Source organism: Protomyctophum bolini (assembly GCF_963924005.1).
Source record: "Protomyctophum bolini genome assembly, chromosome: 6".
Lineage (NCBI taxonomy): Eukaryota > Metazoa > Chordata > Actinopteri > Myctophiformes > Myctophidae > Protomyctophum > Protomyctophum bolini.
The window spans coordinates 30977447-30995360 of NC_137867.1; the positions used below are offsets into that span (position 1 = coordinate 30977447).

Sequence of the window (17914 nt, forward strand, 5' to 3'; positions counted from 1 at the left end):
CAGTGACATCTGCTCAACTGCATCATTTCGCCGATGCGTGTGAAGACGGTTATGGAACTGTCACGTACCTTATACTGTACAATAACCGTGGCCAGGTACACTGTAGTTTTGTGCTGGGGAAAGCAAGAGTAGCTCCTTTAAAACCAGCTACTATCCCTAGAATGGAGTTGACTGCTGCTACCATGGCAAGCAAAATGGACACACTAATGAGAAAAGAGCTGCAGATGGAACTGGCAGACTCTGTATTTTGGACCGACAGCACATCTGTGCTCAAGTACATCAACAACAAGACTGCAAGATTTCGAACTTTTGTGGCAAATAGAGTTGCTGCAATCGTCAAAGTCTCACATGCACACCAGTGGAGATATGTTAACTCTGTTAACAACCCAGCAGACATGGCTTCGAGAGGCTTGACAGTTAAATCCTTTCTGAAGAAAACCACATGGGTGTCCGGTCCTCAGTTTCTTCTTCATCCCCAGGAAGAGTGGCCTCAGAATCCTGACAGGTTGGAAGAAATCTCAGCCAAGGACACTGAAGTAAGGAGCATGACTGTAAATGCTGCTCAGATAACATCTGAAGAAGTGGATGCAACAACATGCTTCATTCATCACTTCTCATCCTGGGCTCGTTTGAAGAAGGCTGCAGCATGGATGCTCAGATTTAAAGGACTGCTTCTCAGCCGTATCAGAAAAAGAAAACAAGCCACTCAGCTGCACAAAGATGACATCCCACAAAGAGAACTGCGATCTGCACAGAAGGAGACAAGAAAACATGAAAACCAGAAATGGCAAGGTCTCACTATTGAAGAACTGGCTACTGCTGAGATGACCTTAATCTGCTTCTGCCAGAAGAAGAGATTTGCAGATGAAATCTCAAATCTGAAAAAAGGAATGAATGTTAAGAGGTCAAGTCACATTCATAAACTCAATCCCGTTTTGGATAACGAAGTGTTAAGAGTTGGAGGGAGACTTGACAGAGCAGCAATGCCAGAAGAAATGAAACATCCTGTCATACTGGCCAAAGAGCTTCATATCTCAAATCTGATTCTTAGACATATTCACAAACAGGTGGGACATGGTGGTCGCAACCACATGTTATCCAGACTACGCCAGAAATATTGGATTCCTGGTGCCACTGTTGCAATCAGGAGAATCATGTCAAAATGTGTTGTTTGCCGCCGCATCAATGCTACTCCAGGACAACAGCAGATGGCAGACCTGCCTATTGACAGAATCTCTCCTGATGAACCTCCATTCACATATGTGGGAGTCGATTATTTTGGACCCTTTGGAGTGAAACGAGGAAGGAGTATTGTGAAACGCTATGGTGTCATATTTACATGTTTGGCTGTAAGAGCGATTCATATTGAAGTGGCATCATCACTTGAGACAGACTCTTTCATAAATGCACTTCGTCGTTTTACAGCAAGACGAGGTCAAGTGAAAGAATTAAGAAGTGACAATGGGACTAATTTTGTGGGAGCACAGCGTGAGTTGAAGGAGGCGATTCAAGGCTGGAATCAAGCCCAGATTCACAATGTGATGCTCCAAAAAGGAATCAATTGGATCTTCAATCCCCCTGCTGGCTCACACCATGGAGGTGTGTGGGAAAGACTGATCAGATCAGTGAGAAAAGTGCTCAATTCTACACTTAATGTGCAAAATCTTGATGAGGAAAGTCTGCACACCATTCTGTGTGAAGTTGAAGCTATCCTCAACAGCCGACCGATCACCAAGGCTTCTACAGATCTAAATGACCTTGAAGCACTTACCCCGAACCACCTTTTGCTTCTGAAGACTGCACCTTCCATGCCACCAGGACAGTTTCAGAAGAATGACATATATGCTCGCCGCAGGTGGAGGCAAGTTCAATATATGTCAGATTTATTTTGGAAAAGATGGGTCAAAGAATATCTTCCACAGTTACAGGAGAGACAAAAATGGTCTAACATCAGACGCAACTTTGCATCAGGGGACCTCGTGATCATAGTGGATGACACAGCGCCTCGAAACTCCTGGCTAAGTGGAAAGATTGTGGAGACCATTCTGGACAGAAGAGGACTCGTACGTCAAGTTCGAATTAAGACCAAGACTGGCTTTTTGAACAGACCCATCACCAAAATCTGCCTGCTACAGGAGGCGGAAGAAAATTGACTTTGGATTCACCTTTTCCCCTTTGCCGCTGACTTTTGCCCCTTTTTTGCCCTTGCACACTACACTACACTGATTCACTACACTCACTATGAACTATACACACATCTTGAAGAAAGGAGAAAGAAGACTTCGATTTGATTGCCATTCATGATTGTGTAATTATTATTTGTTATTTAATAATTAGGGGCCGGTATTGTAGGAGCCAAAATATACATTTTGTTTGTTGTTTATTCTATTTGTTTATTTTTTCCCATGCTTGGGTTTTCGATGTGCCACAGCCCTTACTTGATTGATGAGCTCCTGCTGTGTGTCTGCTAATCACTTTACTTATGTCAGCTGTGTGTCTGGGCAGTGGCATTCAGTGAGAGAATGGGGGTGAGCTCTAGGCTCAATATTTTCTGTTGACCGTTTAGTAGTTTAATCTTTAAGTATACCTACGTTTTCATTTATCAACATCTTCAGTACATTCTTTTTGGACCTTGTTTATTTGTCAATAAATCAACTTAACTACAATAAGAACTTTCCTGGATTTGATTGAAAGAAACGCGTCACACAGTTCCTGCCGACAGCTCAGCCTCATAGCACTACTACTATTTGATTTGATGGGAAGAAGTAGTCGCTACAACACTGTGTGTGAACCCATGTGTCTGCAGTGACACTGTGTTGTACGCAGCTGTTTTGTGTTGCAGCGCGCGTGTAGTGTTCGTCTTGTTCTTCTTCTAATGTGTGTGTGTGTAGTGTGTAACTTCCGGTTGGCTTTTCGGAACTGCGCAATGTAACATGGAAACTCGTGGCATGTGGTGGGGTTAGAGCCAATGGAAGAGGGCATGTTAGTGTTGCCAGGTCCGCGTATTGTAAGCGAGTGGTAGTGTGTGTAAGTAGCCTGTAGGAAGTCAGGGTTTGCAGTCTTGTTTTCTTAGATGTGGCAACAAATTAGCAATGTTAGCCACTGGATGCAGGATGCAGTGTTGCCAGGTCTGCGAGTTGTAAGCGAGTTGTAGTGTGTGTTGAATGGCATTTATTCTGGGCTTGTTTTCATAGACCTGGCGACAGTGTTCCGTGTCCGTGTGTGTGAGTGTGTGCGTGCGGTGGTGTGGGTGCTTGGGGCGATAGTGTTTGTAGTAAAGAAATGCATTGCCGGCGTGAGTGTGTAAGGGAGGCGACTTTGGTGGCAGTGCAATGACAATTGTTCCGCGGGTGTTGTTGACGCTCGGCGTTCGCGTGACATGAGGAGATAGCAGTCCGAACGACACGGGAGGGTACGAGTGTGACGTCACTGCCATGTAAGTGTAGTGTGTAGGACGGCGTTGCAGTAGTGAGTAGGGCGGTCTCGGTCCCTTGTCCTGGGCACTTGGGTATACAACTTTAAAATGTATATATGATAGAGTGTATCAGTAGGCCTATGTTTATTTTATGGTCTGAATTTTAAGAATCCCGATTGGGACAATGACGGTGAACAGAGGTTGACTCGTAATGCTATATTTATTAATTAATTCACTCGTTTATCTTTTAATTACATATGAAGCCACTCTAGACAATTTAAGTGTGAGCCAATTATTTGATGTCATTTTGACAATCTCCAATTATGGCTTTCTATAGAAACAGATGACAATACAACTACCAGTTGCCTACCATAATTATCACTGGTGAATTATTATAGAGGCTGCCACATGTATATTAATTACATCTACATATGGCCAAAAGAGACAAGAACACAGTATTCACTGTAATGCAGGTCATTTTTAACAATTATGTTTGATCTTGTAAAGCATTAAAAAGACAATTGCAGGTTTCACTGGCAATTAAGTTGTACAGAATTGCAATACAATATGATTGTGTAATGAAAATACTTCTAGAATGACGTGGCCTCTAACATGAATCTTGGTCCTTCATATGTCCAAGCTTGTTAGGTTAGTCATCTATGACATACTATATCTACAGTATGATGATGATTTTTTTTACCATCTTACAAAAAGGTCAATATCTTGCATTCTGGAGATATTGACCTTTTTGTAACACTTGCTTTTGCCTGAAAGTGATTATCTTGAACAGAAAGCAGAGTTATGGAAGGTTTAAAGTCACAGACATTGACAGGCAGATATAAAAATGAACACAAGAAATATGCTATACATCCTATACACCGAATAAAAGCCCCTGAATGTGTACTTTTACGAAGAAAGTACAGTACACATTGATCCATCTACAGTTTGTCAGTAATTGGTTATTGAAGTACAAGTAAGTAAGTTCAGTACATCTTGATAACGACTGAGGCAGAAAATCATGTATACCTTTTTATTAGTTTGGTCTGTGGTGCCCACATTATCAGTAGCTTTTACTGCAGTAATCATACAGTTTACAGTGATATATCAGAGTTTTTACTGTAGTAAGCATACAGTGAGCCAGACACTATATATATATATATATATATATATATATATATATATATATATATATATATATATATATATACGTACAATGTTTCATTATGATTTACATAGGTAGAGGCCTCGTATAAGCCCCTTGGGCTTTTTTGCCTCAGCCTAACACTTTACCCATTTATATGTTGAATGCTGAATAAATAAATACAAAATACAATACAAAATATACTTTGAGCCCAGCCTCCCACACCAAAGCATCATTCCCTTGTCTATACAAATGTTCTGAGGGTGTCAACATCTCCTGGAGCTTGGCCAACAGTTAGTCCCAACACTGCAGGCCTCACTTTGTGCAGTTTGTCTGCCTTGTTACCTGCCCCATTGTCCGAGATGTGAAGGAACCGGAGCAGGAGCTGTCTTGTTGAAAAACGGGTTAGCAAGAACCTCACTAGTGTCCCAATACAGCTCCAATGAACTTGGGCTTGACGATGACCTCAGGGAATACAGGACGAGGACTCTTGTGTGCCAGCTCTGAGGGACAACAATTTACACATTTAGCAGATGCTCTTAGTCCAGAGAAACGGTAAGCAAGAACACATGGTAGAGTAAAAGAAATGTGGTAGATTAGCTATTTTCAAATGGCCTAAATGCATATAGGACTGTAGTGGTTAGGTGGGTGTGATCAATTGACGGGTAGCACAGTATATGTCAGAACATGCCAGCTCCATATACGGAGATCTACAGTATAGGGGTCAACAGTGCCCATTGGGGCTGATCAATAAAGATTCTGAGAATCATGGTTTTATGTCAAATGCGTTTTGTTACTGTACTTTCTACTGTACTGTAAGTGAATTGCGTGTGTGATTCTTTATTATTTTGTTTGACACTGAGGACAGCAAAGGACAGCATGTCATGTCACCCACCCATATCACTACTAACCAAACATAATAACAAAAACAGCCAATGGCTGTTACAGCAACTAGTTAATGTATTGATTTATTTAAATCCTTTGGATTACTATATCTGAATCATGCCTGGGGAAATAATTTGTTCTGGACACGTATGTAAAGAAGGGAAACGATATGCACATCCCAGTTTTTAAATACGGTGCTTGACCCAGAAAGTGATCAAATGAAGAAAAAAGTGGAATGCAATATAATTCATCATAATACAATATAATTCTTCCTCTTTATTTCAACCTATAAAACAACGTTTCGCTCCTCCGGGCTTGTTTTAGGTTGAAATAAATAGAACGGGGAGCAGAATTATTTTTCTTCACAAAGCTATTTCAAATATGCTTCCTCGTCAGAGGTATTAATAATTCATTTGATGATGTCGCCAATAATATTAAATCACGGGACATTTGGCGTTAGTTGGCACTTGGCATAATGTAGGCCTAAGTTTGGTGCCTACAGCTACTATTATAGCCTATTATAATTAATTAATTAATAGCCTACCATACCATGAAACAATTCTGTGCATGCCCGCAAGCCGGCAAGGCAGCGACATTAAAGCATGCATACCGGTAATCTTATATACCTTTGGAGGATTTTGTCCCTTAATATTATACTGTTTCTGTTCTGGTAATGTGGACTTGAAAAGGTTCGAGAACCACTGATTAGCCCCTTTTGTGTGTTTCATCTCTGTTCATCTCACACACCGCATGAACTTTTTTGATCAGCTGATTTTGACAGGCAAGTCACTCGCAATGTCAACTGACTGAACGTTATACACAGCCTACATATTTTATTTGAGGTTTGGGGACTATTAATTGATTCAGCATGAAGACTAAAGCCTTCTAAATGAATACGCATGCCTAGATCACTGGTACACCACCCTCCGAGCTGACTTGGAAATGAGCAGATTTTACGACCAACGTCCGTCAACGTCACGCCAAGTTCAAGTTAATGAATTAGTAACGTGGCAATCCTCGTAAATGTCCGTACGCTCACGATATGAGCGTAAACGCCGTTGTGAATTTGGCCCTGTGTCTGTATTTTCCGTTGCACGTGAAAAAGAAAGTACTATAACCCTTTCCCCTCCTTTCTGGCACTCTGTTCCCCTGCTCTCTCTCTTCCTCTTGCGCTCCATTTAAGTCCCACTCTCCCTTTCTCTCCAACACTCACCTTCACTTTTCCCTGATTCGCTCATCCATCTTTCTCTGCTTGTCACACTCAGTCTCTCTACTCTCTCGTCTGTGTTTATCCAAGCCAGGGGGCTCAGACTGCCAAGACGCAATGAAATGACATGAAATGTCAACGATTATTTCCACCACAGTGACCCAATGTTTCTCTGAGCAGTCTTACATACGTCTCTTCATTGAACTATAAGGAGCTCTTACAGTATTGAAACAATCGATAGGCAGAGCAACAGTGGTGCGCCTAACCTTTCACCATGAGGTGAGAGATTGTATATGGGTAACTACAGTATATATAGTGCTCATCCATGTGTTCATCTGCGATATTCCCAAGCATCAGAGTAGATGGTCTGATTTAGCAGTGTGTCATTTATAGTACAATTTAAGCATTAAGCTCAGTAAACTGCCAAGTGCAGGATCTCACCATTTCCATCAACAACTCCCTGGTGGTCTGTTCCTGTCAAGAGTGTGGGTGTTGTCCTGGCCTGGGATGCCTACATGTGTCAGGCTTGATTAGTTGCGCTTAATAAGAGTTCATGTTATGGTCGGGTGGTGTTTTTTCTACGAAGCCTCTGACTTTATTTCAGTTATAAATGTTACACGAGAGAAGAGATAAGCAAAATGCCGTTCGTCGTGGGCTGTGCAGCTTTGGATTATATTCCTTTATTTGATGGAGAGGTAATGCATGCCTGTGTCAGGCGCTGTTGTATTTATTTCTGACATGTGTCAGGCTTGAAGAGTTCATTCATGTTACCGTTCGTTTACAATTGACATAAGAGGAATTTGGATTACATATTTTTTTATTTGATTGAGAGGTAATTGAGAGGCGCTGTTTAATAATTGTTAAATAAAAGACCAATCCAATGTGAGCTCCTCTCTACTATTTGTATCTTCTGCAGCTTATCGCTGTTTTATTATAAGCCGAATTCATTGTGCGTCACTGTGCGTTACTGCTCGCCTTGCACACCCACCCCCCCCCAGTTGGGTGTCGAAGATCGATGTTTTTTTTATCGAAGCGTCGATCTTCAAAAACGCGATCAAAGGTCAGCCCTAGTTTACACTTAAGGGAAATTTAGTCCCAATTCATTACAATGGGGCGGATTTACTATTACTAGGCAAAGGCAGACAGCTGCCTTACATGGCTACGTTTTTTAATTATTAAATTATATCGCCTATAGGCCGGCGCCTAGCTGCTACTCAAGGCCGACAGTGAAGAATACACATCTATTCTCTCTGTGTACTGCGTATCTGGAGGGGTTTGAGTCTTTTCACACTCTGGTGTGAAACGTCACAAACGTGTCTGCCAGGTGCCTGCATGACATCTCCCCCATTCACAGAACCGGTTTTCATCTACTATTGTTTGTAGCCTATAACAATATAAGTTACAACATAAATGTTATAATCTGATCGCCCATGGCTGTGTACTGGGACACAGTGTACTTGATATGTATTGTGTCACAGTGTACTTGTTATGTATTGTGTACTGCCTGAACTGTAGCATACTTTATAGTTAGGCTACGAGAGACATCTCGGTGACAGCAAGGTCAGCCTTGCTGCAGTAGGCACGTTATTATGTCTGATATCTTGTTGTCACGTCATTATGATCCAACACTATATATGTGACCTCGTATTGGCTATGCCTTACTCATAAAGAATTCCTGACTCCACTCCTGGGCGGGGGGTGGAGCGGTGCGGAGCACTTCCTGCTCTGTTCTGTTGTTGTGGTCGGCACTTTGGAATATTTTCCGAGTGATTACACTGCTGGATTTTCATGACAAGCAACTCAGCGGTCAGCGCAGTTTCTCTTCAAATGTTAAAACACGGCAGTGAAACCTGAAACACGATTGTTTAATCCCGGCATTAAAACTGTTTTAACAATATCCACTAGAGAATCAGATGATCCAAGAGTCTGCTCAGCTCCTTATCCAGACCTCAGTCATCTCAAAGCTTGACTACTGCCACTTCCTCCTTATTGGCCTCCCGTCATGCTCGTCCAATTGATCCAGAATCAGCATGCCTGGTCTTCAATCTACCCAGATGCTCACGTCTACCTGTCCTGTCCTTGCCCAGCACAAAACATTGGTGGTGGTGTACAAGGCAACCAAAGGCATAGCATCATATATTCAAACCCTAGAACCCTATACTTACTGTAGATCAGCTAACACAGGAATACTGTCTACTAAGCCTATACCCTAAAACACCCTGGACAACAACCCCCCTATCTCATGTGTGGGCCTTAGGTAGGCAACCTCTCTCGCTCTGAGGAGCACACTTTTATCACTCACTCACTTTTTATCTCATCTTCATCAGATATGTTCAATTTCCTACCTCTGCAGACATTTTGGTCATTTTGGCTATCCTGTAATTTGTTATAATTGTATTTTTTCTGTTCATTACTCATGTTGTAAGCATTCCATGACACACCATGCGCGAGCAGAAGACAGTAGATCTCCATATCCCCAGTTTGCTCATTTGAAAGCTTGGCCTAATTTGTGGTGCTAGAGGACAGGTTAAGGGGTCACAAATCAATATGTTTTTTCCTCTTGGGTGCATCCGTGTGGAAATTGTGTCTGTATGACTAAGGGTTCCGCAGATAGGCCTGTACTCATGTCATAACCGAAAGTTTGGGCCATGGGCCATGTCCTGGGAGGATGGAAGTGTCCTGTCCCATGTCCTGGGAGGATGGAAGTTTGGGCCATGGGCCATGGGCCATGTCCTGGGAGGATGGAAGTGTCCTGTCCCATGTCCTGGGAGGATGGAAGTTTGGGCCATGGGCCATGGGCCATGTCCTGGGAGGATGGAAGTGTCCTGTCCCATGTCCTGGGAGGATGGAAGTTTGGGCCATGGGCCATGGGCCATGTCCTGGGAGGATGGAAGTGTCCTGTCCCATGTCCTGGGAGGATGGAAGTTTGGGCCATGGGCCATGTCCTGGGAGGATGGAAGTGTCCTGTCCCATGTCCTGGGAGGATGGAAGTTTGGGCCATGGGCCATGTCCTGGGAGGATGGAAGTGTCCTGTCCCATGTCCTGGGAGGATGGAAGTGTCCTGTCCCATGTCCTGGGAGGATGGAAGTTTGGGCCATGGGCCATGTCCTGGGAGGATGGAAGTGCAGAGGAAGTTTCAAGGCAATCTGATTACTTGGTCACTGAGTGACAGACAGGAGGACGAACAGACAGGGGCAAAAACATGACCTACAATTTATAATTTACTTTAGGCATTTAGTAGATGCTCTTAATCCAGAGCAGTTTACACAGTGAGCAAGTTAAACACTAGGTAATACATCAATTGCATAGGAATAGCAACATACTTGAGGTAATTAAACGTTTTTGTCTTTTGTTTTGTGTGAGACAATGAAATCTGTGGATTTTCTTTAGAGTACATTCAGCCTTGTGTTGTCCATGCGCCACAACAGTCCAGTTTTTTAGTTTGATTTGATCTGCGTGTGTATACTAAATTATGCTTATTTAAAATAATTTTCAGAGAGAGAGGGGGGGGGGGGAGATACACAAAATGGAAACTGCACTGACTTACCCTATGCATTGTTCCACGGTTATCTCCTCATACCGTGCCTCAACGGCACTCGCTGACCACTGCTCATTGCACTGCCGCCAAATCCTTTCACCATCTTCAATGTGCTTGCATCCATTTATTTAATTTAACATCGCCAATAGCACCCAGCATCTATCACGGTCCATTTTGGTTCCATTTGTACACTCTCATAGTTACAGACCTGTCACAGTGCATTTGGTTCCATTTGTACACTCAGTTACAGATCCGTAATGGTCCAATTGGTTCCATTTGTACACACTCAGAGTTACATACAGACCCGTAAGGGTCCATTTCGATCGATGTGTACACTCTTCAGGGTTACAGACCTGGGTCCATTTGGAACCCCCTCAAGGATGAGGGTCCCTGGATCACACCTTTGAGACCCAATGCTTACAATACAAACATAACTAAACTAACACATTTGATGCCATTTCGGAGCTTAAAATATCTGTTAACGATCATTTCGACATCTGACTTTTCAATCCAAACAGAACTGTGCCCCCCCAATTTAGTACAGTACAGCATATGAGTATGCTGTACTGGTGTACCTACTTTGTTATTATAGTAGATCACATTACACATAATGGATCAGGGATGTGTATTCAGTTTCTTCATATTTGATATGTGAATAAATTAGCTGTATTTATTCCTAATATCAAAACCAAGTCCAAGTAGAAGGGGTGGGTGGGTGGGTGGGTGGGTGTGTGATTTAAGTACTCTGGTTTATAATAAATACATTTTATCTTTATTATTAGCAGCAGCAGCTCAAAAAGACAAAGACAGAGTTGTACTGGTCGACCCCAGTCATGATGGTGGTGACAGTGAGGAGGTGGTTGACTTGGAGGAGGAGGTGGTCTTGGATGAGGAGGAGAACGGTGCAGCATTTGTATTATATTGCTTTCTTTTTGTTATTGTGTTAGAAGAATGTAGCAAAATGTTACTTGCAGTACAGTATCCGAGTGTGAACTGTGCAAAAAGTGAAATATAACCAATATTGAACCAATCAGACTTGTTTTCAACTTAAGATGGAGTGTGCCTTAGTGATTTTCCCATGGTTGTCTCATCACTTGGTTTGATCAAGCTAGAATTTCTGGACTTTGTGTCCTGAGCTACTAAAAAAATCCCTTTTGTGAAAAACAATGCAGCACTGTCTTCTGTGGCAGGTATAAACATGACATCCATGGACAAAGATTTTAGGTCACTGTAGGACCTAAAGTTACCTAAAATGCGCTCACACGCCCTTGATTCGCCTATGTTTCGTTTCGCCATAGAGGTAGCCTGCCACACATATCCACACATTGTTGCATAACATTCCAGCTTGCATCTTTCCGTAGCGTTTTGTTTGTGTTTCACTTCCACCTCGCTAAAACAATACATCCATGTTGATGAACACAGTGAAACTGCAACAGCCACTCGGCCAGGTTGCCAGGTTAGTGCTTTCCAAGCAACTGCTTTTTTGCTTTTCTTTTATAATTCCTTTTTTAACCTACATTTTTTTTAACCCATTGTTTCGCCCAGTGTCAATTTTCTAATGTAATCCTGGGTTCTACACTCCCTCTGCCAACCTGGGGAGAGCAATGGACTGACCTCATGCTTCTTTCAATGCATGAGGAGTCCAAGTCCTGGCCAGGGGGAAGCAGTTTAGAGACCAGGATTACTGCATGTTTGTGAGGGTACCTACCCTAGGAGACACGAGGAGAACATGCAAACTCCACACAGAAAGGCCCTTTCGCCAACCCCACCGGAGGAGAGAACGCCCACAGCGGGAATCGAACCTATGCAGGGCCTTCTAGCTGTGAGGCGAGAGCGCTACTGACTGGGCCATCGTGCCCCCAGGGGTTTGCTTTTCTAAGTAAAAATAATTATGTATATGAGTGCTTATAAAGTGATTATAATGCATTATGTTTAATATGCATTTGTGTTATGCTACTTGTCTAGTAGTACTATTTTGTGGCCCTCACACATGCATTTTGCTGCTTGAACCTGATTAATATTATTCCTTGATTGTTAGACTTATCGTGCAGCATCTGACTTGATAATTCCATTTATTTATTTTAGAACATGTTGTTTCAGCTGAGCAATATGATTGTCAAAGACACTTTCCACCTACATTCATAATCCCAATAAAACACAGCTATGTTTTATTACTATGCCAACCCTTGTAGCAACAAGATGAATGTGCAGCAATGTTTGTTGCTTGGTTTTTACAGTTTTATTTTCAGTATATATGGGCCCTGGCATCACATGACCTGGTAGCCATCACATCTGCTGAGGATACCTACAGCATTACATCACAGTACAAAATGCCCTCTTGGAAATTATTGCCATAATAAAGGCCAGGTAATGAGTTTGCTAGAGTGAATAGCCACCACATTACTTCTAACCACCTATCCATAAATCTTCTCCAGTTAATTCAGAATTCTAACCCATGTATGAATGGTCTCTTAAATTACTGGAACTGGAAAATGTATTGTTTGTTAATGCTTATTATCTCTACGTGGCCAGAACGGCTGGAGGCCTGAAATACGGTTTCGCCCCCTCCGTCCATGTCTATCTTGGCCTTATGGTGGCACTATAATGGTCCACTTCACGTTTTGGCCTATAACTCTTGAATGCAATCAATTATTTGGATCACAACGCAACTCTCCATTTAGGCCAGGCTGCACACCTTGATCTGCCCCAAAGTTTAATCACTGTACATTACACTATGATTAAACAGGTCTCTAAACAACGCAATGTCAAAGTGATTTCACTACACACATAGGGGGCACCACAAATGCTACAAATCACTGTTTGTTGCAGAAACATGAGTTTGTTTCCCCCTATCAATTTATTGGTCTTGTTAGTCATGACAATAACCATAAAACAGGTTTTGATACTACTTTTTCTGTAGGCTAATTGGTATTTCTTATCAATCATACTCAAATTGGGATTGCATGTTGAGGGGCCTCTACAGGGCGCAGCTCCAAAACCACTTTCACATCTGCCCATACAGTAGGAGCTGCCACAAAAGCAAACCGTTACACAAACTCTATTTAAAATTCATGTCTTAAAGGGAGTCTTCGTCTTTTTAAAAACCATGCACTTTGTTGGCGGTTTGACTTTGACTTGGCAATATTTAACATGAAACATTTTTTATTTTTTTGAATTGTTTTTAGTCATTATATTGCAATAAACGATACAATTATGCCAGCATAATATAGTATACATAGATGCGTCAAATACAAGATACATAATACAACACACACACACACACACACACACACACACACACACACACACACACACACACACACACACACACACACACACACAACAAAACTAACACAACAAAAGGGAATAAAATAAAACAACAGGTAAACCCAACCACCCACCTCTCCCAGGACCAACAATGTCATGAAAACACCTGACATTCTCTTTAGAGGGGGCAGTGCAGTGACACAGAGATAAACATTATGAAAGAAAGCATGGGAGAAAGGGCTTTTAATGGAATCCATTCCAGCACCATCAAGGATAGATTTAGATCGAGAGTGCTATCTCAACAGCCAGCAACAAACAATGTCCCTAAGGTGAATGGGCAGCTTAAAGCAAAGCTGAGAGATAGACATTACAGGAAAGGCCCAGGGGAGAATCCTTTGAAAGGATGAGCCACTCGAAGGCCATCAAGGATAGTTGTGGATCTAGAGACAAGGATGTTTAGCTGAACCATGTTGGATCATTCTTATTAAGGGTAGGGCAAAGCTCTATATTGTGATAGTAATAGAATTGCTATAGAGCAGTGGTTCAACACCTCAGAAGATATTTGGATCTCGCCAACATTATGACTTAGGTTAAAATACAGAAGCGTACCCCTAACCTATCCTATTCACACAGGAGGTAAATTAATTCTAATTAATATATAAAAATATAAGACACAGTTGTCAACTAACAAAATTATAACAATTCTTACAGTTCTCACACGACAGAGGCATGCACGCACGCGCACACACACACACACACACACACACACACACACACACACACACACACACACACACACACACACACATACTATAGTCAGAAGTTTCAATTTTACTGCGGCTTTTGTGATGCTCAATGCAGTTGGCTTTAATTGATTTTACAGCTGTTGAATCAACTATTTTCAGTAGGCTACGCTACGTGTTGTAAAATGCACCATTTGAAAGGGGTTTCATTCATTACGGTACCACACTGTCTACTACTTCTCTGCTAGCCTCGGAGACCACAGGCATGTTGTTTTCATTCCTCTGTACACCCACTTCAGTTATGTTGAACCCCAGTTTCTGCGTCCTATTAACTGGTGGGTTTTTTCCATTTGAACAGCATCAATTTGTGCTGGGACCACAACACCGGCGGGGTGTCATTTCACTGGAGCAATAGTGCTGTAGGTCCGTCTGACTCAGAGACATGCACCATTTCAGTGTTTGATTAACAGTTTTGGAGAATTACAGTACATTTCAAGCACAACTCAATACAAAAATGTTAACTATGGACGACACCATAAAGCATTACACTTGTTTACAATAGGCTCCACCATGTTCAATTCATCATAACATTTAGAGACATACAAATATACACCATACCCAAAAACAGGATATCATCATAGAGGAGGTAAAAAGAGAAAATATAACATATACTGTACAGTGAGGGGAAAAAGGGGTGGGTGGTGGATTCAGTTTTTACGGGGGCCAATTTCGAATCACAGCCGTCTATACGTGCAGCTGCTGCTGGTCAAAACTATTCTCCTCGTCTTCCACACTTTTATAGTTCCATTTTAAGCCACGATTCCACCATTTTAACTACGCTGTTTATTAGTATCTTGTGTTGCCACCGTTTAGTTTGTTGTGATCTGTGAACGCATCGTTGGCAGTGCTTGGCACAAAGCCAACATAAACACCTCCCCACACACACACACACACACACACACACACACACACACACACACACACACACACACACACACCTTTTTCATTTTCGGGAAGATTCCTTGTACCACCAGAGGGGTCATTGCGTACCAGACCTTATGTGTACCACAGGTTGAGAATCACTGCTATAGTGTTTGTTCAGTAACAGGAGTATCTCTGTCTCTCCAGCTCAACAAACGGATAATTAATTTTGTTCCAGTTCCAATTTTGTCTGCTCATTTTTTTGTGTCATCAGTAGGCTACTAGGCCGAGGAAAACATGCACCCTTTTCACTCTGTTATAACGCCACCAGGAGGCCAACTTTCCTTTTTGTTAATATACTACTCCTACAGATTTTGTCCAAACATAACCCAAATCGGTAAACATTATCTCTGTTATGTTATGCGGCACCACCATGGGCTAGGTGGAGCCTGCTGAACCATTGTGGCTCGAGAATCCACCATTCCTGAATGAAGTGCCTGGTGCTGGGAGTCTGGTGCAACTCACAGGGGCTGGACCTGGTGAGAGCAGGAGCGGAACTGGTGCGACGTAGGAGGTGCCCGGACAGGAGTCAACCTAGTCCTTCCACGCACAGGAATAGCACCTCCCAGTCCCGGGAGAGTAGTTCAGGAGAAACGGATTGTGTGGCCCTGGTTTTTCCCTAATGGGACTGATCGAGGGTATAGCTACTGGGACGTAAGTCGGGACTTGATCACCCCGGCTGAGTCATCTGAGTGAGGGGTATGATGTTGGAAGACCTGAAACCCTGATGATCTTGGGATACATCACTCAGGATACGTCCCAGGTGCATCCATGCGATTTTTGTATATACAGTATATATGCTATACTGACAGACAAACACCCACTTATAAAACAAAAATAGGTAAATTCTCCTTTTAGCACTGCCACCCAAGCGTGGAATGCCGTGACCCCTGCTCTCAAAAAATGCAGATCATTAGCATCATTTAAAACAGGCCTGAAAATCCACCTTTCAGCCAGAGCTAAAGGGAGAGGAAATGATCACTACTCTCTTAGTGTGTGTGTGTGTGTGTGTGTGTGTGTGTGTGTGTGTGTGTGTGTGTGTGTGTGTGTGTGTGTTTGCGCGCGCCCCCATGCGAACCGTAGGCTATATGTAGCATATACACATGCACCAACATTAAATTCCCATTGACAATGAATGAATAGTGTAAACACAAACATTGCGTAACACAAACAATAATTATCTTAGGAGGCTTACTCTCAACTGTCAGTAAGAAGTCGGTGATGATGATGTAGGCCTACTATAGGCTATACGATGATGAAGCGCGTCCCTCATTTCACACGGGTGTGATTTATTTTTAAAGCAGACAATCAGCAACTACGATAACTTACCTGTCCACGCTGATTACGCACAGGGTCATGATAGAAGCAGTGCAGCACATAACATCCATGCCAATGAAAATGTTGCAGAACACCTCTCCAAAAAGCCACTTTCCACCAGTTAAATCTGTCACTATTACAAACGGCATGACAGCTATAGCCACTGAAAGGTCCGCCACGGCCAAGGATACCAGAAGATAGTTTGAAGGTTGCCTTAATTTTTTTACTACGCAAACGGCTATCACTACCAATGTGTTTCCCATCACTGTCACCGCAGTGATGACTGCCAACATCACACCGATCATGATCTTTTCTGGCCGGCCAAAATCCAGTAGTTGCTCCCCGCACGACTCGTTCCACATGGTCGTCGTGGGACTTGTGACGAGGATGTTGTAGAAAAGCTGTACAGTGCCACTGCCATTGATAACTTCGGAAATATCCTCTTTTTTATTCAAAGTGGATTCGATGACCGAAGTATTGAACATCACGACAACGTTATTCCAGAGTCGCTGCAACGGACACCTCGCCAATATACTCCAATTACGCGCATATTGATCCGTACGGACCTGATGTCGGGTCCAGCCGAGAAATTGGTTCTTCTCTCTCCCACGTGTAAAAAGCCCGCTGTATGCTAGACTACTAAACAGCCATATGCGCTCAGCACTTCAAAGCCTTAATCAACTGTTGTGTCGCTGCCGACTAAAGTATTATAACTCGCTGGATTGTCCTTGTTGCGCCTAGTAGTGACCTGCGCGCGCCTCAGAAAATGCGCATGGAAATTCCATAGAATGCATAACGGTTTCTCAAACACTCACTCCAAATCCGGTCAACGGTAAAGTTAGTTTAGCCGAGTGTAGCTTTTTCCGCTCTGATGTTTCAAGACTGTCTCACTGATCTGACTGACTGTAGCCTACTTGGGACACAGAGAGACACCAGCTGGTAGCACCGGCTGGCTCTGCAAAAGGTTGCAGAAGTGGGCGTGCACCCGCGATTGGTCTATTTCAATATCAAGTCCTGGGAAAAACTCAGATCTTGATTTAAAGCATGAACACATGGCATCATTGCCTTTTTGGGGAGAATAACTTATTTTCTGCCTGGGTCTGGTTTTCCCACATGAGATACTCCACACATGAGGACAGGACACCATGAATGAATGCATCATGGCATTATAACCATTAAGTCTGGCATGCAGCAGATGTGTCAGTGTCACTTGTGTGTTTTGAGGGGGGAGCACTACTGTCACAGTTGTCTGGCTATATGTAGTGCCGGTTCTAGGCCTTTTGAGGCCCTAGGCAACATATTATACAGAGGCCCCCCCCCCTCCTGCTTTGCCACGCCGGATAAAAATTGTAAATTTGCCATGAAAATGCTTCAATCTGGTGCACTTTGAGATCAAAATTAAGAAGCTAGGTGGGGGCCA

The 17914-nt window shown here is 42.8% G+C and overlaps 1 protein-coding gene across 1 annotated transcript in view; it reads right to left on the reverse strand.

Annotated features, from left to right (window-relative positions):
• htr7c (5-hydroxytryptamine (serotonin) receptor 7c) overlaps nt 1-16979 on the reverse strand; it is a gene marked incomplete at both ends in the record, with an annotated part of 31393 nt that extends 14414 nt beyond the window's left edge. Inside the window, one exon of the mRNA XM_080766708.1 lies at nt 16507-16979. Within this exon, the coding sequence (XP_080622834.1) occupies nt 16507-16979 (473 nt within the window). The remainder of the gene's footprint in view (nt 1-16506) is intronic.
• Between the last annotated feature and the right edge of the window lie 935 nt (nt 16980-17914).